Source organism: Watersipora subatra, chromosome 7, assembly GCF_963576615.1.
Source record: "Watersipora subatra chromosome 7, tzWatSuba1.1, whole genome shotgun sequence".
In the NCBI taxonomy this organism is placed as follows: domain Eukaryota; kingdom Metazoa; phylum Bryozoa; class Gymnolaemata; order Cheilostomatida; family Watersiporidae; genus Watersipora; species Watersipora subatra.
Genome location: NC_088714.1, coordinates 4,954,796 through 4,977,232, shown reverse-complemented (window position 1 = coordinate 4,977,232; position 22,437 = coordinate 4,954,796). Strand labels below are relative to the sequence as shown.

The 22,437-nt window shown below is 36.6% G+C and overlaps 2 protein-coding genes across 3 annotated transcripts in view; both read right to left on the bottom strand.

Annotated features, from left to right (window-relative positions):
• LOC137399411 (D-aspartate oxidase-like) overlaps window positions 1-2,728 on the bottom strand; it is a 33,167-nt gene extending 30,439 nt beyond the window's left edge. Inside the window, exons 1-5 of one of the 2 annotated variants that reach the window (XM_068085509.1) lie at window positions 2,710-2,728; window positions 1,531-1,642; window positions 1,209-1,312; window positions 511-625; window positions 176-321 (exon numbers count right to left, since the gene is read on the bottom strand). In XM_068085509.1, the coding sequence (XP_067941610.1) occupies window positions 176-321; window positions 511-625; window positions 1,209-1,312; window positions 1,531-1,626 (461 nt within the window). In that variant the 5' untranslated portion in view covers window positions 1,627-1,642; window positions 2,710-2,728. Of the gene's footprint in view, window positions 1-175; window positions 322-510; window positions 626-1,208; window positions 1,313-1,530; window positions 1,836-2,709 lie in introns of those variants that run through there. The other variant, XM_068085510.1, reaches the window with a different exon arrangement.
• Window positions 2,729-3,676: 948 nt separating this feature from the next.
• The window catches only part of LOC137400356 (serine/threonine-protein kinase atr-like), a 45,664-nt gene continuing 26,903 nt past the window's right edge, over window positions 3,677-22,437 (bottom strand). Inside the window, 13 exon segments of the mRNA XM_068086684.1 lie at window positions 3,677-4,039; window positions 4,856-5,027; window positions 7,925-8,056; window positions 8,354-8,507; window positions 10,521-10,650; window positions 11,785-11,905; window positions 13,168-13,430; window positions 13,950-14,123; window positions 14,581-14,755; window positions 16,048-16,158; window positions 17,930-18,105; window positions 19,017-19,227; window positions 19,946-20,136. Coding sequence (XP_067942785.1) covers window positions 3,912-4,039; window positions 4,856-5,027; window positions 7,925-8,056; window positions 8,354-8,507; window positions 10,521-10,650; window positions 11,785-11,905; window positions 13,168-13,430; window positions 13,950-14,123; window positions 14,581-14,755; window positions 16,048-16,158; window positions 17,930-18,105; window positions 19,017-19,227; window positions 19,946-20,136 — 2,138 coding nt within the window. The 3' untranslated portion in view covers window positions 3,677-3,911.

Genomic DNA, 22,437 nt, shown 5'->3' with positions numbered 1-22,437 from the left:
AATCAAGGATGATCTTATCATTGATTGATATCATTTTAAACCAACTTAAAAACAGCAAACCTGACTATGTCATGTTTATCTAAACAGAAAAATATCAATATCCTTTTACTAGCGAAAGCTCATTCACTAAAATGATTCAATATTCATCAGCTGTGGCTCATGCAAAGACCATTACTTTTGTGACAGCCAAGGGAGATAAATCTTTGGTTCACAGGTCATGGAGGTGAAAGAAAAACCATCAGAACATTGAGGAAACCTTGTTTCCAGTTCTTCTTTCAATAGCTTTCTGCAGTGCTCAACCTCATTGGCGAATGATGGCAACTGCAAGAGATTACTGATAAAAGATAACGATGTTTAGGTCAACCCTGACTTAACTCTTTAGCATACTGAGCTAGGTCAACAATACCAACAGAACATCATTATGTAAGTTAACTCAAGGAAATACAAATCTTAATTAATAGTTTTGAAACATACTTAAAATAAGCTAAGGAAATGAAAATTTTTGCTCACCTCTATTGCTTGTCGAGAGAGAGTGATCACACGTAGAAATGAGGTCCCTGCAATTCGAGACTCAGGTGACAGACAGAGCTTTTTTAAATAAGCGTAAGTGTCTTTCCCCCACTTTCTGCAAATAGACAATTACAACCAATCAAGTTACTAACTGCTTTGGAGCCAACAAGCTTATAGATAAAGAAATATATAAGCTCATTATACTTTTTGACACCCTCATCCCAGCTACTATCAGGTTCAAAAAACAACTAAGAGAGTGTGTTATCACATAAGACTTGTCAGCAAACCAGGAGAGAGTACTCATCTAGTTATCAAACCAGGAGAAAGTACACATCTAGTTATGGTAACTTCAACATAGGAAGTGAGTGAATGACCTGAAAACCTTATTTGGTATTTTATCAACATGAAGTAGGATGATGCCAACTAGTCAAATGAGATTTAGTGATCATTACTAACTAGCTATTAGCTATTAGTAAGAGTCAGCCATGACTATCAACCAGCGTGTAAAGATAGCTGAAACTATGGAGTTAGCATACAACATTCATATGTGAGGTCAATATTTCATCAATATTGTTTCTATTGGTTAACCACCTCATACATAGGTTATTCCAAGACTGCAAAATTCTGGCAGTTTTTAAAGACACATTTTCACTCTCTCTTATCGGCAGCATATCAGTAGCTTGTAGTAGTAAACTTACCGAATTCTCTCAGGTTTTGTGTTGAAGAAATCATATAGCTCCCATAGACCTCCTGATCCATCTGAAGTTAAGTTTGGCGTAAAGGCATCAGCAACAACTGTCACCTTCAAATAAGAAAATGGAGGAAGTACTAGCAATGTGATTGACTGAATGTCTTTCACAACTAATAACTAGCAGAGAAGGTAAATCATTCTCTAGAGGATCATGAATGAATATTTAATTTTACCCAAATGAGCACTTCAGTTTTACTTGGGTAGTTAGTTTTAGGCATCGAGGGGAACATAGCAGATGAACACCATAAGTGAAAACTGAAAGCCATTACCTTTGTGTTGACAAGCTCTGTCTGAAGTCTGTATGCAGAAGACATGCCAATGATGCCAGCACCAATTACACCGATACGTGTCGGATTCGCAGTCATTTCAGGCCTTTGTCGGCTGTGAAAGTGTCTGTGCTATACACATTTGATAGACTTCTCTTTGAGAAGGTTGATTTGAAAGCCAAACGAAATGAATTGAATATATTGAGGTTATCTAATATTCCTTTAACTATCCAAGTCAAAAGTTATCCAGCTTACGGAGTGTCACACCCGGGACTTTGAACAAAGTAATGGCAATCTTTCAAAATGAAGCGCTTAAAACTTTGTGCTAAAAATTCTTCATATAGAGGTGTTAACACAAAAGCTTAATATATTTTTGCCAACAGAGTGACTACTACATAAAAACTCAAGCTGTTATATATAATTGAAACTTGTTAGTACACGTATTCCTCTAGCCGCTTTGTATTCATTTGTCAATTTGTCATTCTCTTCTATTTCCTGTTTGATCCTTGCTTTACTAAATGTCCACTTGGAATCCATGCATCACTGATTAACCAAAATATTTGAATTCGTGCCAAATACCTAGCACATCTGAAATCAGATGCCTGGGAACATACTAGCTCACTATTTTTTTTGGTCCCACGTCCTTTTGAACTTCAATTCTTCTTTGCCAATTGAAGTCTTTCAGCTGACTTTAAAATAGCTACAGCAATCAGAAGAATATATCATACCTGAATACTGCTCTTAACTTAGCTGCGCCTTGTTATAATACTATTTGTATTTAGCTGTAGGCCATTACATAGACTTTGTCTACAGTGTTGTATGAAATGTTTGTTTGTACACTATTGAGAATTGCGGGAGAGTTTCAGTTGTCTCTAGAGCAATATGGACTGGTGAACGGCAGGGTACGAGATCAAATATTTTTCGGTTTGGATTTTTATTCCAAGATTTTAATAGCTATAGCTGGAGAGACACACATATCCACACACGAACCTTGAGAAATATATATAGACAAATATTTAATAGCTATAGCTGGAGGGACACACAAACCTTGAGAAATATTAATATTATACAATATATAGATAATCAGTCCCAGAAACTCGAAATAAAAACAGTCACAACGAGAGCACAAATGCTATTTTAGCAGAGTAATCTTCTAACAATATAGTGGAGTTTATTCATTACCTTAGCAGCTTAATATGCGATTATCCGCTCTTTGAATTATTGCTTTGTGCTGCTGTCAGGTTTGACTACAATGTCTCTCGATGCACCAACATAATGAGGTCTATGCACAGTGTGGTTGCTCTATAACGCCGTATCTGATTGGAGCACATGAATGGTGGACTATCAACCAATGAGTGCACAGGCTGTCCAATCAGAAAAGACCTCATAACTTCTGATATGTGACACATGTTTAAAATGACAAATGTCTAGGGTTTATTGCATAGGATTATATGAGTGTCAATTGGTACCACATATATTTCCATATTTAAATGATTATATAACGTAGCAATAAAATATTCCATCTATAACACACTGCAGATAATTTGATATGCCTTGTGGACAATATCTGGTTTAACTACCGCAATATCATTCCTCCGAGAGCTAGCATGCTAATATGTATTTTACTTACCACACAAGCTACATTTCTGGGAGCTACATGTATTATGCTAATATATATTTTAATTACCGCACAAGCTACATCTCTGAGAGCTAGCATGCTCATATCTAGTCTAAGATGAGTTATACACCAGTATGGTTTTAAATGAAAAGATGAATAATCATATAATGGCTACATGGCACACCACGCTAGTGGAATGTAGACATCTGGCAGCTGTGAGAGTAACAAATGTAAGCACGATTCTGTCGACAGCAAATGATATGCATTAGCTAATGAAGTTTCATCATCTCACCAACCTGCTGATGCACCAATGACTGTCTTTATTCTGGTCTAACCCATCTTCAGTGTATTCCATCTTTTGCTATTGATTATGGTCCATATCACATTAACTCTTTTCATATGAATTACCATAGAGCTGTATATGAAGCGTATTAACAGATATGCCCTTTACGAGTTCTCAGGCTATGTATTTTGAAAATAGCCCTCATGTGTCTTTGAGCAAATCATTAACTATGAACGGACACCTCTAGCTAAACTTATCAACAATATTGGTTTATTACCCTTGAAATAAAACCAACCAACATTTAAGCCAACAGAACAAAGTTGTCTAATAACAGTAGAATCAATAAAACTAACTTCTTCATCTATAAAAAACAAGAATGACAAGAGTTGTAGTGTGAGAGAACCATCGAGCAGATTAGAGTCAATAGCCAGCCTACATAGAATCCTACTCCGGTAGTCCAGCTCAATAGCTAAAACCTGAAATTCAGAAGAAAGCTGCCCAGCCGACGTACATCCTAGCTAAATTCTTTTCGTCCGTAGCCTCAGAGATCAAGTCCTGTACATGACCTTCAGTCGACAACCACAAACCTTTATCCTGACCCGACTCACCTTCTAAAATCCATGAGATATGATACAGTTACTAATTGGTGAAGTTTGTGCCTACGGTGTTGAAAGAGGATGATAGAAGAAAGAGATGATAACTTCTGTAAGGATCTGATATAAAATCCTTTGTTTGTAATTACCACAACAAATGTAAACTAATAGATCCTCATATACCAAAAATCTAACAGGAGAAAAAACAGAAAAGAAGTGATATGCAATCTTTACTACAATAAGAACAGTGTGCGTGCGTCTATCCAAAGCCACTCTAACAGCGTTGAAAAAAATAATCCTTTGCATGGAGGTTGAACTCGAGGCGTACGGTTGATAGGCTATCATGCTACCACAAACTATCAATATATAACTGAACATACGGACATACAGACTAGCAAAAGACAAACAAACATCGAGATATTTATATATATATATATATATATAGATTATTGCATAGAGAGCCTCTTTTTTGTTTTTCTTGTGTAGTTTTCATACATAAAATTCGATATATTATTTATATTACATATATTATTACCGGGTATATATATTATACATAGTATGAGTATTTAGCTAAACTTATTATCAGGCATATGATAACGAAAAAACATCTTCTATACAAAAACTTTGAAAATTGATGCAGCAATGTTCCTGTAGCACTATTAGAACACAGGCTCACGCTTTTATGCGTAAGTTTTGCAATTTTGCAAACTCAAACCAGAGTAACTTTCCAGTTTGCGATGTCTTTAGATCCAAATGCAGCGTTCCTTAAAATTGAAAAATGTTTATACTGAATAGAGCAGCTGGTTAGCCTATCAGAATGGTTAAAGGGTTTACCTGCGAGCCTGTTCTCTATTGTCTGCACATGAGTCATAGCTTGCTCATTGTTCACCTCCCCGGTGTCACTCTGTTGCTTGCCCTTACGCTTCCCGGTGGCTAAGGGTTTGCTCCACTCAACCAGGGGATCATATATGAAAGGTCGAAGTATGGACATCAATTGGTCCTTCTCCTGGTTAACAAAACATTGAATACATTCCAGAGAATAGATGCAGCCCTATGAAATAGTATCTGGGTTACTAGGAGAGTATGAGTTGAACACTAAAACATGGAAAGAGACAACAAGAGAAGACTATATAGAGTATTAAGAAAGAGTATATATGGTACCTAGACAGAAAATATAGACAGTACTAAAAGAGCATATAGACAGTACTGATAAAGAATATAGACAGTACTACGAGAGAATATAGACTGTACTAAGAGAGAATATAGACAGTACTAAGAGAGAATATAGACTGTACTTGAAGAGAATATAGACAGTCCTAAGAGAGAATATAGACAGTACTTGAAAAGAATATAGACAGTACTAAGAGAGAATATAGACAGTTCTTGAAAAGAATATAGACAGTACTAAGAGAGAACATAGACAGTACTTGGAAGAGAATATAAACAATACTAAGAGAAAATATAGACAGTATTAAAAGAGAATATAGACAGTACTAAGACAGAATATAGACAGTCCTATGAGAGAATATCGACAGTACTTGAAGAGAGAATATAGACAGTACTAAGAGAGAATATCGACTGTACTTGGAAGAGAATATAAACAGTACTAAGAGAAAATATAGACAGTATTAAAAGAGAATATAGACAGTACTAAGAGAGAATATAGACAGTACTATGAGAGAATATCGACAGTACTTGAAGAGAGAATATAGACAGTACAAAGAGAGAATATAGACTGTACTTGAAGAGAATATAGACAGTACTAAGAGAGAATATAGACAGTACTAAGAGAAAATATAGACTACTATGAGAGAATATAGACAGTACTAAGAGAGAATATAGACAGTATTAAGAGAGAATATAGACAGTACTAAGAGAGAACATAGACAGTACTTGGAAGAGAATATAAACAATACTAAGAGAAAATATAGACAGTATTAAAAGAGAATACAGACAGTACTAAGAGAGAATATAGACAGTCCTATGAGAGAATATCGACAGTACTTGAAGAGAGAATATAGACAGTACTAAGAGAGAATATAGACAGTACTATGAGAGAATATAGACAGTACTAAGAGAGAATATAGACAGTACTAAGAGAGAATATAGACAGTACTAAGAGAAAATGTAGACAGTACTAAGCGAGAATATAGACAGTACTAAGATAGAACAGACAGTACTTGAAGAGAATATAGACAGTACTTGAAGAGAATATAGACAGTACTTGAAGAGAATATAGACAGTACTTGAAGAGAATATAGACAGTATTAAGAGAGAATATAGACAGTACTAAGGGAGAACATTGACAGTACTAAGAGAGAACATGAACAGTACTAAGAGAAAATATAGACAGTATTGAAAGAGAATATAGACAGAATTAAATTAAAATATAGAGAGTGTACTAAATAGAACATAGTGAGTAATAGGAGAGAACTTTTAGATAGTTAAGAACTGAATTATAGTCATAATTAACAAATACAGCGCATAGATAACTGCTGGAGGGTTCACGACATGAGGACACAGTAGAACATGGCTACATTAAACGCAGCAGAGAGAGAAATATGATCTAGGCTACTGCCAGCTGGCACTGTGTATGAGGCTAATTGAGAGAAAACAGTCTGTGAGTGCTTCCGGAACATTCTCATTAGCATCTTCATCTTCACACATTTCTACTTGCTGTCTCAGTGCATCTAACAAACCTAGTAACCCTAAACTAAAATTTAATGATTTAATATGCTTGTAATTTCATTATTTTTTTCTTTTTGATTGTTTAAAATTCATTTTCAAGGTGGTAACATCGTTGGCTGACAAATGAATGCTAAATTTCTAATCCAAAACTAGTTGTTCAAATTCATACTTTTCTTGGCTGTCTGTATCAAGAACGCCAACCTAACATAATGATAACAGCGATCATGTATTGGAAATCAACTTCAACTCATTGAACAAAAATAAGCAAACCTTTAAATTTAATTTCAGTTCGCCATCCAATATCAGCTGCCCATTAATCATACATACTTTAACAGCATTGTAACAGCGACCAAGCTTCAGTGATGTAACTAACAGTTTAATACAGCCATGGCTAATCGCCATGGTTAGTTTGAAATACCCCAGTCTTTATACTGCATTGATTTGGAGACTTGGCACAAATAACCATACGATTCGATTGATTAAACTAACTGTATCTGATATAACTGTTTGTAAGCAACCCCTCTAATATCGAGTGTGATGTCTGATTAGCCTACTGCAAGCAGAGGCTGAGCGTATTTTCAGGAGCCAGTGTTACAAAAGCTCTGTGATCTTGACTGGACATGTCTGAGTCCAGTGTCTACGACTGGAGACATGCCCAGTTGCAGAAAGTAATTTAAGGTTAGATGTTATTCCTGTCACCACTAGTGGCCGTTTTTGAGGATTGAACCCCAACCTGTTGTTTGTAGGTCATGCACTCTAAACTACTAGGCTACAGCAGCTCTAAACTACTAGGCTACAGCAGACTTTTAAGAACATAGTACAGTATTGCTTGTATTGTGCACTGCAGCTGATAACATCAACTTGTTTTTACACTTCAGGTGGGGTGAATCAACACAGCTCTCTTTGGGTGTCCGAAAAGGAAAACAAGGAAAACTCAACAACTGAAGACATGTCCATATGCACATAGGTTGGATGTCATTTCTGTCACCATCAGTGGTCTTTTTAGGAATTGAATCTCAACCCGTTGTTTGCAGTTCAGGCGCTCTATACTACTAGCCCCCAACGGTATTATATACAGTAAATCGAAATATTACTCAAGGCTAATATGCTGAAAAATAGCATGCATCATACAAACAGGCGAACCAACCATTGCAAGTAGAGACAACCCTGTAATCGGCACTACTAGCAAGAGAATATTTGAAACACTGAGTTTACCTGCTTCATTACACGGAGTGTAACCTCGGCTGCCTTTTTGAATATTCCTTCATATCCAAGCGGACCCATTGCTGCCACCATGTTGTGTGTAAGACGAAAAGGCACCACTTCTGGCCAATCAAATGTCAGGCCCTAACATATACATTCAACTTTCACAATCTTGCAATATACAAACAGACAGCGAGTCAAACGAAGCTGAGTAAGGTGGCAGATGAGCAGACAGATTAAGCTTTGGATATGACAAAAAATTAAAATTGCCAAGCATAACACATTCTTATCTATAACAACTAACAGCAACATTGAGTTGGAATCTCAAGACTAGGCATTTATCACTTGTAAGAAAAGGTCTTTGGTGTATCATGTATGAACTGAAGCCATGAACTGTAGACTTCATGGTGTACCTTGGGTATTTAGGAATAACGCTCTCACCTTATTAAAGAGACAGTTGAAATCAACGTGCATGATGCCACCAGTTGCAGAGTCAAGCAAGATATTTTCACCATGCCGATCTCCAAGGCCGACTATATACCCAATGACAGACATGACAGCCAAGGTTCTGGCATAGGTTACTCTGGCATTGTACCTGCAAGTGTGAGCGTGAAAACAACAAGTAATGCTGATCTTGAAAAACTGCATTTGCAGAAACACAATGCCAAGATGGACAACATGGCATAAGCTATAAAAATATGTGCAAGTTTTTTGTATGCTATGAATTAGCATCTCACATGAGGCCATATGGTACAGCAACACAACAAGTGGTGTTTATAGCATCTCACATGAGACCATATGGTACAGCAACATAGCAAGTGATGTTTATAGAAACTCACATGAGGCCACATGGTACAGCAATATAACAAGTGATATTTATAGCATCTCACATAAGGCCATATGGTACAGCAACATAACAAGTGATATTTATAGCATCTCACATGAGGCCATATGGTACAGCAACATAACAAGTGGTGTTTATAGTATCTCACATGAGGCAATATGGTACAGCAACACAACAAGTGGTGTTTATAGCATCTCACATGAGGCCATATGGTACAGCAACATAACAAGTGATATTTATAGCATCTCACATGAGGCCATATGGTACAGCAACATAACAAGTGATGTTTATAGAATCTCACACGAGGCCATATGATACAGCAACATAACAAGTGATGTTTATAGAATCTCACACGAGGCCATATGGTACAGCAACATAACAAGTGATGTTTATAGCTAAAATATGAGCAAAGATAATCTAAACTCTAGAAAAGCTGGTAATATTAATACTTTGTTTGCCATAAAGTAGGACTGGTATGAAAAAATCAAATTATTTAAATTGATGACTTTGAATCATGATCTATGTGTAAATTATGATTTTTTTCATGGAAAAATCTTTATTTTTTATTTGTTCATACTTTTGCAAAAATCAGTGTTTATTGGCAAACAATCTTGTTTTGAAATGTGTGTAATAAATCTATAAGCACTCCTTTATCACGAATTAGCAAGCATGGTGGAGAAAATTAATTGCATGTGTAGTACAACGGTACACAAGTACCTTTGAAGTTAGGACCTATGAATTTATTTAGTGAACCTCAATGCAGAATTAATCGTAGGATAGCAACTGTGACTACAGTTTTCTCACACTACTCTGTTTAATAAGTGAGTAATAATTAATTTAATAAAATGGTTTGAATAATTAATTTAAATAGTCATTTAAATCATGTTTTTTTGAAAAAAAAAAATTTTAAACTATTTTTATAATCTTGGCCAAAATGAGTGTTTCTTGACAAACAGTCTTGTTTTGATGTGTGTAATAAATCTGTAAACACTCCACTATTGTGAATGAGCAAAATGTGATAAAGATAATTAACTGCATGTCTAGTATAATGTTACAGAAGGACTTTTAGAGTTGGGACCTATGAGTTTATTTAGTAAACTTGAAAACAGGATTATCTGTGAGGTAACAACTGAAACTGGTGCAGCTTTCACTCACTATTCTGTTCAATAAATGACATTATGACATCAAACTCTTTACTGCAATCAGCTGAAGTGCAAGCATTGAAGAGTATTCTCCACCTTTCTTTTCATTCATTCAAAAATCAGAAACCAGTTAGGTACTGAAAACACTGGCAGGCTAGTGTTTATATTTTGCATACAATCGCATTGATCACACCAAGGAAGAAGGTGCATCAATATTTCATAGTGACTTTTCATTTCTTCAACTCTCATTCGTACTTAATGTGAGACTGCTAGTAGCTCTACTCCCCTAACTTAGTAGTTAACACTTTATAATTTACATGTATATGGCTGTTGAATGCAAAAAATATAAGAAATTTGTTAAATTAAACCACTAATAATGACAAGTGGATTCACCAACATTCTGGTGTGAAACACAGAGAGGTTGCGTGGGCAAAAATGAGCAAAGCAATCAAATTTATCAAAAAAATCTAGGGTATTGGAAAAAATCATAATTTGTCAAACCTGCCATGAACGATAAATTGGAATTTCTGCTAGCAACATACTCAACTGAGCAGGATAGAGTGTTATTTATTAATATAGACAATTTGCAAATATAGAAGTCGGAAAGATAAACTGTACTTACCATGATGTAGGGTCGGGGAAGTTGCGGAGAAACCAAAGGTGAAGGATCGGAGGAAATTTGTCTCGAGTCTGTCTGAATATTGGTAGCCTGACGTCTACAGGAGATCTACAGGAGAATACATCAGATGCCTCTATGCCAACAACAGAAGGAATCTTCTTAAAATTGTATGCGTTTTACTAGAGTTGTAACTTGACATATCAGGTTAAACCTCATTTTAATAGACAACGATGTAAAAAAGACAAATATTTTTAATGGTTTTAAGCAAAGATGTCTCATCATATTTGTAACTGCGGATATGAAATGACATCTTAACAGTACCTACCTTGTGCTTACCTCATAGCTATCTCAACAAACTAATAATACCATTGATGAGAATGTTGTTAAGAAGTAAACAAGTCACAAGAGTGAATCCAACACAAGCTACGGCTATACTATGACTATACTATGACTGTACTATGACTATACTACGACTATACTATGATTATAATACTGCGACTATACTATGGCTATACTATGGCTATACTATGACTATACTATGGCTATACTACGACTATACTATGGCTATACTACGACTATACTATGGCTATACTACGACTATACTATGGCTATACTACGACTATACTATGGCTGTACTATGACTATACTATGACTATACTATGACTATTTGCAACTATAGGCAATGCAATTAGCAATTTAACTATAAATATAGTTATACATAAAATATTGATAAACAGTGTTAGATAAAGACACCTGGGGTATATTGTCATTTTAAGTGGCACGAGTTTACAGGTTAATTTAATGAATTTAACAATTCCATGCAAACGGCATAGTCCTGTGCTGTTTAGCGTTGTACACCTAGTTTCTAATATACATTTTTAACCTTCCATTTAACTAAATCTAGTGCTATATTGTACGTATTAGCATATGGTTTAACAATTAATAACTCGCAAAGTAAATCGGCTATTTCATCAGTATGACCAAAGTCAAAGCCTATTTTGGTCATACTAATGACAAGGTTTAGTGATATGAACCACACATTTAAGTGATACGTGCTGTTTGTAATAGATAGCACTATTAGGTGACTTGTTAACAAGCAACTCTCTAAAAACAAAGCATCAACACCTAAACAAATCTCACTCTACAAAAAAAGAGTTCCAAAGGGAAAATTTAGATATTCAACCGCAATGTTAGCAAAGGAAGAAAAACTAGGTCACAGCTTCCATAGATACTAACTTGCTGTGGAAAGCCTTGTATGCATTCATACAGCTAGTCATGCTGACATAGCAACCCTTCTCCTTATAGAGTAAGTTCAGAATTGTTCGGTACGGGGAGGTGTTGTTTATCCATTCTATAAGCCCACATTCTTCATTCAAGGGAATCACAGCCTACGATGAGAAACATTGTTTTACACGTGAAAAAAAACAATGACCAATATGGGTTAACAGTTTATACAGCCGGTATTTCCAGTTTATAACACTGGTATTTCCATAGTTTATAACACTGGTATTTCCATAGTTTATAACACTGGTATTTCCATATTAATAGTTTATAACACTGGTATTTCCATATTAATAGTTTATAACACTGGTATTTCCATATTAATAGTTTATAACACTGGTATTTCCATAGTTTATAACACTGGTATTTCCATAGTTTATAACACTGGTATTTCCATAGTTTATAACACTGGTATTTCCATATTAATAGTTTATAACACTGGTATTTCCATATTAATAGTTTATAGCCTTGGTATTTCCATGCTAAAAGCTTTTAGTTGTGGCAACATTAAAGGTTGACTTGCAACAAAATTCACATTACAGTTATTTGATATGAAAAGATTCACTATGTCTTGCTCTGTTGTGTTGTACGTGCAAAATATGTGGGAATGTGATTACAAGCTCTTAAAAGCTCAAAAACGAACAGTTAATCGCGGCCACACGAGACCGCCGTAGTTTGGATTCTATTTCCAAAACGGGTCAAATGTGACGTAGCTGTGTTAGATGGTTTCTGTTTACACTTTCATGCAACCTTATTCGTCGAAGTATTTCACAAATATACTTCACGCATTCAATAAAACCATGTCTATTGTTCTTACGCGTCTGTTTTATCGTCATTTTAATGCTGTCACTTTTAGCTGTGATATCTTATAACTTACCGTAAAAATTCGTTTAATTTTTTAGCCTTAGCTTGAAGGAGTACATATCATTGTCTGATAATCATGACGAGCCTGTTGGTCATTTGCGATAATCGAAAAGTGCTGCAGAAATTATTTGCGAAGTATTGGGTCACATGATCAGATTACGACTTGCCGATTAGACCAAACCGAAACAAAACTGTAAAGTAGCGAGCATCTCATAAACTAGTGCTACAATAAGTTTCATATTGAGCTTTTTATTGCCCTTTCAATTCACGGGAGAACATCAAGTGACAAGACGATAACCAAATTTCATGGCTACGTCAGAGAAATAAAGAGATTCCAATCTACGACGGCTTTTCGTTTTTGCGCTTTTAAGAGCTCGTAATTACATTTCCACATATGTGGCACCTACAACACAACAGAGTAAGACATGGTGAATCTTTTGATACCAAATAACTGTAATGTGAATTTTGCTGCAAGTCAACCTTTAAGTTTAAGCTAACAACTCACGTATGTTTTAATATAGAGCTGCATCCTTCGACTCTGCGCATCTTTCCTCAGGAGTTTATTGATGATACCATTGAACTCCATCAGTCTCCCGTCTTTCCTCAAGTCATCTTTGGGTTTGCAGAGAAATGGATGCGATTTACCATCTGAGCCAATCATGGTAAGTTTTTTCGGACGAATCATGGAACTGAGAACGTCGACCTTGTCGAGGAAACCGATGAGGTAGACAGAGCCAGCAGCAAAAGCATTGTGGTCCTTGGGAATACCTATAAATGGTAACTGCTGATGAGCTGTGTTTGGTTAAAGTACCTTTATGTGATCAGATTTCATAGTTGACAAAGTACAACCCAGTAAAGGCTTATAGCAACATTCTACTATACCGCAAGAGCAACATTATTTCACTGGACACTTGGGCTTTTAATTTGAATGAGGCTACATTTATTGTATGCATTTAGAAAAGCTGGTAGAGCTTGCAATTACGGTACTTAAAAAAAGAGATGCTGGTCATGAAGTTGCCCGACTGTTTTGCTTTGAATGAAAACTCCAAGTGCGGCTCTTTAAAGCATTTTTCTGATGCTGTCATATTGTGGGACAACTGGTGGTGAGAACAGACTACCATTTTGAAAATTTCAAACCGAAACTTATAAGATAACAACGACTCCTCGGTGAAATTCATACTAAGCTACTCAAAGTGAACGGCTGAATATGAAGTAATCTTTAACTGTCTCCCAAATCAACAATTTTACTGCAAAGCAAAGTCAATTGTGCAAAGTACAAACAAAAACCTGTCAGATCCGTGTCAGCTGGCAGTGTCACTGTCATGGCAGATTGCCCTGGCAGCATTATTTCACTAAAGTTAGGGTCATCCAGAAGCCTTTTGAGAAACCTGAAGTTGTCACCAAGTGAAAGGGTGTAAACCTTCTGCTGAACTGGCTTGTTGGTGAGTTCCAACAGTCGATCTAAAGCAGAAGGTCAACAGGTGGAAGGACTACACTGTAGCCAATCACCAGCCTTCTGGTGATTGGCTACTTGCGCTTGTAAGCCTGCTGGTGATTGGCTACTTGCGCTTGTAAGATGAGCATTAAAAAAAAGATAAAAACATTCGGGCAATGAGAAAGAGAAATGAGAATATGGGTAATGAAAAAATGAGGAACGCAAAGGACTGAATAACGAAAATAACGAGGAAAAACAATGAAAAGAATGGTAGTAACTAAAAAAGAAAAATAGACACAGAAAAATAAAGGATGAGAATTAGCGACTAAACGGAGAAGACATACATGGAGGAGAAAGAAGAGTGAAAAGAGATTATGTAGCGATTAATAGAAATAAAGAAAGGTAAGTAGGAGTAGTGACAAGTAAAAAGGAATAAAAAGTAAAAAACAACAGCGAACAGGTGAGTTGAGACAAGCTTGCCACCTGTGAGCTTGTTGATGTCTCTAAAGAAGATATGTAGGGCTGGAGACTTGCTCTTGGCTTTCTCAAATATTGCCTGACACCTTTCAAGTCTAATAGGAAAGCTAGACTTAGATATCGCCATCATATTCCAGACCGTCTGCTGCGGGTACTGCACTATTAGGTGAGCTATGACATCCTGTAGGAGAGAAACAAGATTAGCCACTCCGATATAGACTGTGTGCACGCATAACAAAAACATAAATGTTGGTTATCTACACATGAGTGGAGTGACAAAGTGCACTTTGATAGTTCTAAGGAATACCTACTTTTCTAACAAGAGAGAACAATTGCTATCTAACAACTTAGCTAGCCTTGAGATGAAAATTTTTTAGCAGGACTATTCGGGCAAATATTTTAACTTATTATTTTCCATATCAAATGAGCTCAAAGTTATCTCCCCTTTGTGGAGCCTTTATGAGAATATTTTTTATTGTACTTCTGTCTAGTACTAATAATTATTTACAACTCTTTCACTAGTCAGCAAGAGGTTGCTGACTATAAGGCATATCTTTGGTAGGTAACACTGCCTACAGAGACTAGATAGTGAAGATTGTAATGATAGTTGAATCAGGAGTTGTATCCCCATTGCATAGAACATGACCTGATGACTCGGAGGGGTTTGAGATTGACCAACTTATTGACAGTATTAGCAAGAGGATTTAGGTCGCTAAATAAACAACATTATTTTTCATTCGAATAGAAATAAAAAATTTTATTTGATGCCCTGCCACACCAAGGCTGGTAGGGCCTTGGTGTGGCAGTGCGCTCAGCCACGACTGACTGCATTTTTAAGGCTGCCTACAAAATAGGTAATTCATATACGACTAAATAACACACACCTAACAATTAAGCTGTTTTATTTTTTAGGTCAGCCAACAATAAGAAGCTCAATATATTGGGTTGCTTGCATATTTACATATATTTTATTTAAAAAGTTTAAAAATTAAATAAGTTGAAGGCCTGTATAATTTTAAAATGCTGCAATAGTGACATGAGATGGTTTACATCAAGCAAAGCAGGTGCAACTGATTTATATTTTATACACTAGAGCAGACATAATTGATCACTCTGAAGTCTTAGTAACTGAATCATATGCAGCAAGCACAGACATGATTCTATACAAATACTGGTTATAAAATAGCAACTTTTAGGATGATTAGGATGATGTTAGGATGAAATATTTTGTGTATAAATTACTTGAACTTAAAAATGAGAATTTGTGTCAAAATCATTATGGAAATGTGTATAAAGAGCTTGAGTAGAAGCCAAGCAATAAGTCATACAGATAGACTAGCTAGCAGAGAGTACCTGTAACAAGGCTTCAGATAGACTAGCTGGCAGAGAGTATCTGTAACAAGGCTTCAGATAGACTAGCTAGCAGAGAGTACCTGTAACAAGGCTTCAGATAGACTAGCTAGCAGAGGGTACCTGTAACAAGGCTGTCACTTCATTGTGGGCGTGACAGAGACGAGAGACAAGCTGGGAAAAGACAGTCAGCCACTGGAACCCCGCTGCATTTTCCTTCATAGGCTCAATGCACTGTAACGACAAGCAACTGTTGGCTAATACGCTCTGGTTTATCAGCTTGGATGGCAGGTCTGTAACGCTTTGGATATGATTTAAACAAGGCAGGTCTGTACATATTCAGGGCATGACTCATACATGAAAATGTTTGACAATTAATATATTTATTATGAGAAAGCAACAAGATATGAGCAGCGGTACTTTCTGCGATAGACTTGGAGCATGAGATGAGGCTGCTAGTACTTGTGGAGCATGAGATTAGGGTGCTAGTACTTGTGGAGCATGAGATGAGGCTGCTAGTACTTGTGGAGCATGAGATTAGGGTGCTAGTACTTGTGGAGCATGAGATGTGGGTGCTAGTACTTGTGGAGCATGAGATGAGGGTGCTAGTACTTGTGGAGCATGAGATTAGGGTGCTAGTACTTGTGGAGCATGAGATGAGGGTGCTAGTACTTGTGGAGCATGAGATTAGGGTGCTAGTACTTGTGGAGCATGAGATGAGGCTGCTAGTACTTGTGGAGCATGAGATTAGGGTGCTAGTACTTGTGGAGCATGAGATGTGGGTGCTAGTACTTGTGGAGCATGAGATGAGGGTGCTAGTACTTGTGGAGCATGAGATTAGGGTGCTAATACTTGTGGAGCATGAGATGAGGGTGCTAGTACTTGTGGAGCATGAGATTAGGGTGCTAGCACTTGAGGAGCATGAGATTAGGGTGCTAGTACTTGTGGAGCATGAGATGTGGGTGCTAGTACTTGTGGAGCATGAGATGAGGGTGCTAGTACTTGTGGAGCATGAGATTAGGGTGCTAGTACTTGTGGAGCATGAGATTAGGGTGCTAGTACTTGTGGAGCATGAGATGTGGGTGCTAGTACTTGTGGAGCATGAGATGAGGCTGCTAGTACTTGTGGAGCATGAGATTAGGGTGCTAGTACTTGTGGAGCATGAGATGAGGGTGCTAGTACTTGTGGAGCATGAGATTAGGGTGCTAGTACTTGTGGAGCATGAGATGTGGGTGCTAGTACTTGTGGAGCATGAGATGAGGGTGCTAGTACTTGTGGAGCATGAGATGAGGGTTCTAGTACTTGTACAGTCAAACATCTAGCTAAGATTGTCTCAACCTACAAGTTTTGTAGAATAAAATGCGAAATTACAGCAAATTTATAATTTCATTTACACAAAATGATTGCAATTTCATAAAAGTAAAGGAGCTGGTGGCACAAAAATAATAAAATGATCTAGTCTAAATCATTTCTCTCTATCAGCACCATTACTGCTAACTCAGCCTGCACCAAAATTGGCTTGTTTTTAAGGTAAAGCAACAGTAAAAGTCTCCCTTTATTAATTTAATTTTCTACATACAAATCAAGTTTTGCATAATAATTTTATAGAATGCATTTGTTTTAATGCTGTATAGTTACCTGTAGCATTTATTAAAGAATGATAGAATGTTTTTCGACTATAGAGCTAATTAAACTAATTGCTATGTATCCTTACGGGAGTACTTGATCCAACATACAACGCTTTCAACATAATAGCAGAAGGAATGAGTCAATTTGGTATGTAAAAGTCTAACAGTATAACCACAGGATGTATGTTAACAGTATGTAACAGTATAAGCACATGATGTATGTTAACAATATATAACAGTATAACCACAGGATGTATGTTAACAGTATGTAACAGTATAAGCACAAGATCAAGGCACGGCACTTCATTTCATAGATAGTATCTCATAGCCTCATTCCCACAACTCGTGCTTGCTGATGCCGTACTATCCACCCTCACCTCTGTGTGAATGAGAGCCAATGTTGCCTGCTGATGCTTCAAGATCTCCTTTGTCTCCGTGTTCAACCGTTCCTTGTACTGTTTAGCAGCAATGTCGCTGCCAAGATCGAGCCAAAGGCTGATAGCTCGTGACATGGACTGATAGACATTCTTGCTGCCGTGTCGCACTGACTGAGCTACAATAACATCGGCTTTTCATCGTTATAATTCTCCTTATTGTTATATTGTTTGAAAATGGTGAGAAGAGAGCATAAGAGCTGAGAAAGGCTTTAGGACAGCATTCTTCAGATTACCAGGCTAATCGCACTGACTACAGGTCATACACTAAACACAAACATTTGTCTTCAGACTTCGACAATTGATTTTGTAATTCTGCCAAAATCATTAGTTGTTCAGACTAACTTGTGGTAGTAAGAATAAAAGGCCTGTCGGTATGAATTGTACAGCTTAACTTCAACGCATAAAGTTAGGTAACCTGCTCTGACATTTGCTTCGTATGTGAAATCTGTCAAACATTGAAGCGATACTCTTATAAGAATACATTAGATTGTGTTTTTTATAATCTGGTCTGCAGCTCAAAATCAATAATAAATACTTTGAGTAGTTAAACATAACATTAAAGATGTGATCACACAAAATTTTAAAAAATTTTATCAGAAAGTATCGATACTTTTCTATCATTTGCGATTGTTTTTGATGTTTGAGGTGATCTGACTGCCAGGATGTTTCAAGATTAAAATCAACAAAACTTGATCACGGTTAAAATGCTAAAAAAAAAGTGTGAAATAACGTCACTAGCTGCTATCGTTGCTATAGTTCATATCGGCTGTTGCGCTCAGGTTACGGTGTTACTCGTTTCTATTCTGTCGGCCTCTTTGCAACTATATACGCCAGTAAAATAGTTATGCAAACATATTATCAGTGGGCTTGACCATCACGTAACACCATTTCTGGTTCTATTATGGAAACTCTGTCATTCCTCGATAGACTCTAATTAAAAGTGTATATCTGTTATTCCTTCAGCCATGACAATCTCACTAAGAACACACAAACAGGAAAGAAAGTTAGTCACAGCGAAGAAACGCACCATAATTTTGTGCCGTCTGCTTGTAGACCCGCCAATAGAGTGGCTGATTATCTGGCCGACTTGCCAAGTATTTATCATAGTAGACTGCCAGCCTGAAGTAGCCCGTCTCTGATTGTGGACACAACTCTATGGCCTTTTTATAGTGCCGCATCACCTCAGCCCTCTCAAACTTGGAGTCACCCTCGTGATACCAGGCGTAGAGCAAGTAAACCTACATGAAAGGTTTACGCTGTTACGTAAAACACATAGTTGAAGACCTGAGCAATAATGAAATAGAATTAGCAACCAACAATAGGATTTGTGCTTTATTGGAAACATCAATTTCCATATTTTTGTTTTTATTATCCCATTTTTTTGTTTTACTATTGTTGTATGGCCTAATTTGAAAAACATTTCTATTTGTGAAATGAAACTATTGCCAATAAAGTACTATATATATATATATATATATATATATATATATATATATATATATATATATATATATATATATATATATATATATATATATATATAAATATTCAATATGCAACATAGCAAAATAGATGAGAACATGAGTTAGAAAAGGCCAGTCTTATGTATCAGCAATCGGAAATGTAGTGTTTTGGCAAATGGCAGCCCTATTTGTCAGCGGATCCCACCTCTTGTGTAAGAGTGTTGTACGGTCTGCCATCATTAATTTTGGACGCATACCTCGTCCACTTTTAGCGGACTTGGTAGCCAACTCTGCTTGTAGAACCAAGTAATTATAGAGTAACACGGCCAATAGAGTCACAAACATGAGCATTGTCAATTACATGCCGAGCTTTGGGCTGCATCATCTCTGACCTGGGATAAGGTCAATTGAAGTACGAGATCATATTGCGTGTCAAAATATTTGTACGCAACCACACATATCTACTAAATGGATATTAGAAAAGAGAAAGTACCTCAGCATGGGCGAGCTGGTCTGCCCTATTCTTGTGGTGCACATCCACCACAGATGCCTTGTCATAATGTGAGTTTATTACTCTGGCTAGACAAGTCTGGGCATGATTGCCATCCCCCCTATGCCAAAATAGCTTGGCCTTCTCCACCTCCCTCTCGGCCAGGCCATAACGAGCTGCCTTTTCCAGCGATCCTACACATTTACAACTTTCAGCTGATCGTGAGTTGTTAACATGGGTGTGTTAGTATTAAAGGGAGTTGTCTGCGCATTATTATATGCATCTTAATCTTTCTAATCGCCATAGCTTTTCAGTAGTATAGTAGCCGCCGAAATGTTAACATATAGGGCCCAAACTTCCTATATAATTATCAAATCCTAGCAATGACTGTAATAACTACTTTACGCTGGAGACAAGCTTATACACGCTATCATCATTTGTAAGAGCTTGCTGCATTCCACGACATTTAACATTTATGGAGCTAGAATCGGGTGCTATACCCACTCAACTGTAGTCAGCACCGCAGTATATTCTCTATCATCATACTGAACCTCAACCTATATATGGTGGTTACATACAACAATTGTAAGTCACAACGACGCATTTATTTTTCGATATTGCGACATGTACATTCTACAGATAAAATTATTGACTTTTCCCTCGTAGTACCGCGCAAAGGCCAGGCCGAATTTTGAAATTTATTTTGTTATTTCGTGGCTCATAATTTTATTGCAATTTATCATTTTACACTTATTTTATTACATAATACATGTATTATTTTATTACATCCATAGAATTTACGTTGGTCATTTTCCATGTTGCCACTTTTAGCTGCCTGTAAGTGACACTTTATGCAGTGTGGTAATCACCATGTGACACACTTTCTTCTGTTCAGGATTTTGCTTGTACCACAATTATAATTCATTTCACTAATCATAAATCAACTACAAGGTAAAATCAATAAACTGTTCTAAAAAAGCTAAGAACCACCATACTGATATACTGAGCTGCTCAGATGTTTTGCAAATTGCACCTATACACCCAGGTGCATTGAACATAGCTATTATTTTCCACCCCTATTAAACCAATGAAGCAAAAAGTGCTGGACACATGCCAAGTGACAAGTCATATTGCTATTAATTAGTCAGTCTTTACAGGCTTTCAGAGAGAGTGAGTCAAACATTTCACTTTTCAACTGCAAGCGTCTAACAAGGAAGTAAGTAAACAGTATTTGAGTAAAGGATAATCAAGAGCATAAAACGTAGAAACTTATATATCAGCTATAGTTTACTATAATAAAGTACTAACATACTCAGACTATCATAACATCTAGTATGGCACTCTTTATTACCAAATACTGACTGTAGCAAATATGTTACCTGCAGAAAATACAGCTACGCTTTAGCGAAGCCATTTTTTCACCAGATACTTTTTCGGAATAAACCACCAACACAAAGTTTGATTTCACCTTTTAGTCTGATAAGAAAAGCTATATAATAAATAATATGGAAAGTTGCAATACACGGAAGAGTGTAGTTGAGCAAGTAAATGTCTACACCAACGAGGCCCTAATAAACCATATAATAATCTACTAAGTTGTATGTGATTGGTTGAAGGAACACTATTATAGATTCATCAGATGGAGAGTAAGAGTGTGATTGGTTGAAGGAACACTATAGATTCATCAGATGGAGATCAAGAGTGTGATTGGTTGAAGGAACACTATAGATTCATTAGATGGAGAGCAAGAGTGTGATTGGTTGAAAGAACACTATAGATTCATTAGATGGAGAGCAAGAGTGTGATTGGTTGAAAGAACACTATAGATTCATTAGATGGAGAGCAAGAGTGTGATTGGTTGAAGGAACACTATAGATTCATTAGATGGAGAGCAAGAGTGTGATTGGTTGAAGGAACACTATAGATTCATTAGATGGAGAGCAAGAGTGTGATTGGTTGAAGGAACACTATAGATTCATTAGATGGAGAGCAAGAGCGTGATTGGTTGAAGGAACACTATAGATTCATTAGATGGAGAGCAAGAGTGTGATTGGTTGAAGGAACACTATAGATTCATTAGATAGAGAGCAAGAGTGTGATTGGTTGAAAGAACACTATAGATTCATTAGATGGAGAGCAAGAGCGTGATTGGTTGAAGGAACACTATAGATTCATTAGATGGAGAGCAAGAGTGTGATTGGTTGAAGGAACACTATAGATTCATTAGATAGAGAGCAAGAGCGTGATTGGTTGAACACTATAGATTCATTAGATAGAGAGCAAGAGCGTGATTGGTTGAAGGAACACTATAGATTCATTAGATGGAGAGCAAGAGTGTGATTGGTTGAAGGAACACTATAGATTCATTAGATGGAGAGCAAGAGTGTGATTGGTTGAAGGAACACTATAGATTCATTAGATGGAGAGCAAGAGCGTGATTGGTTGAAGGAACACTATAGATTCATTAGATGGAGAGCAAGAGTGTGATTGGTTGA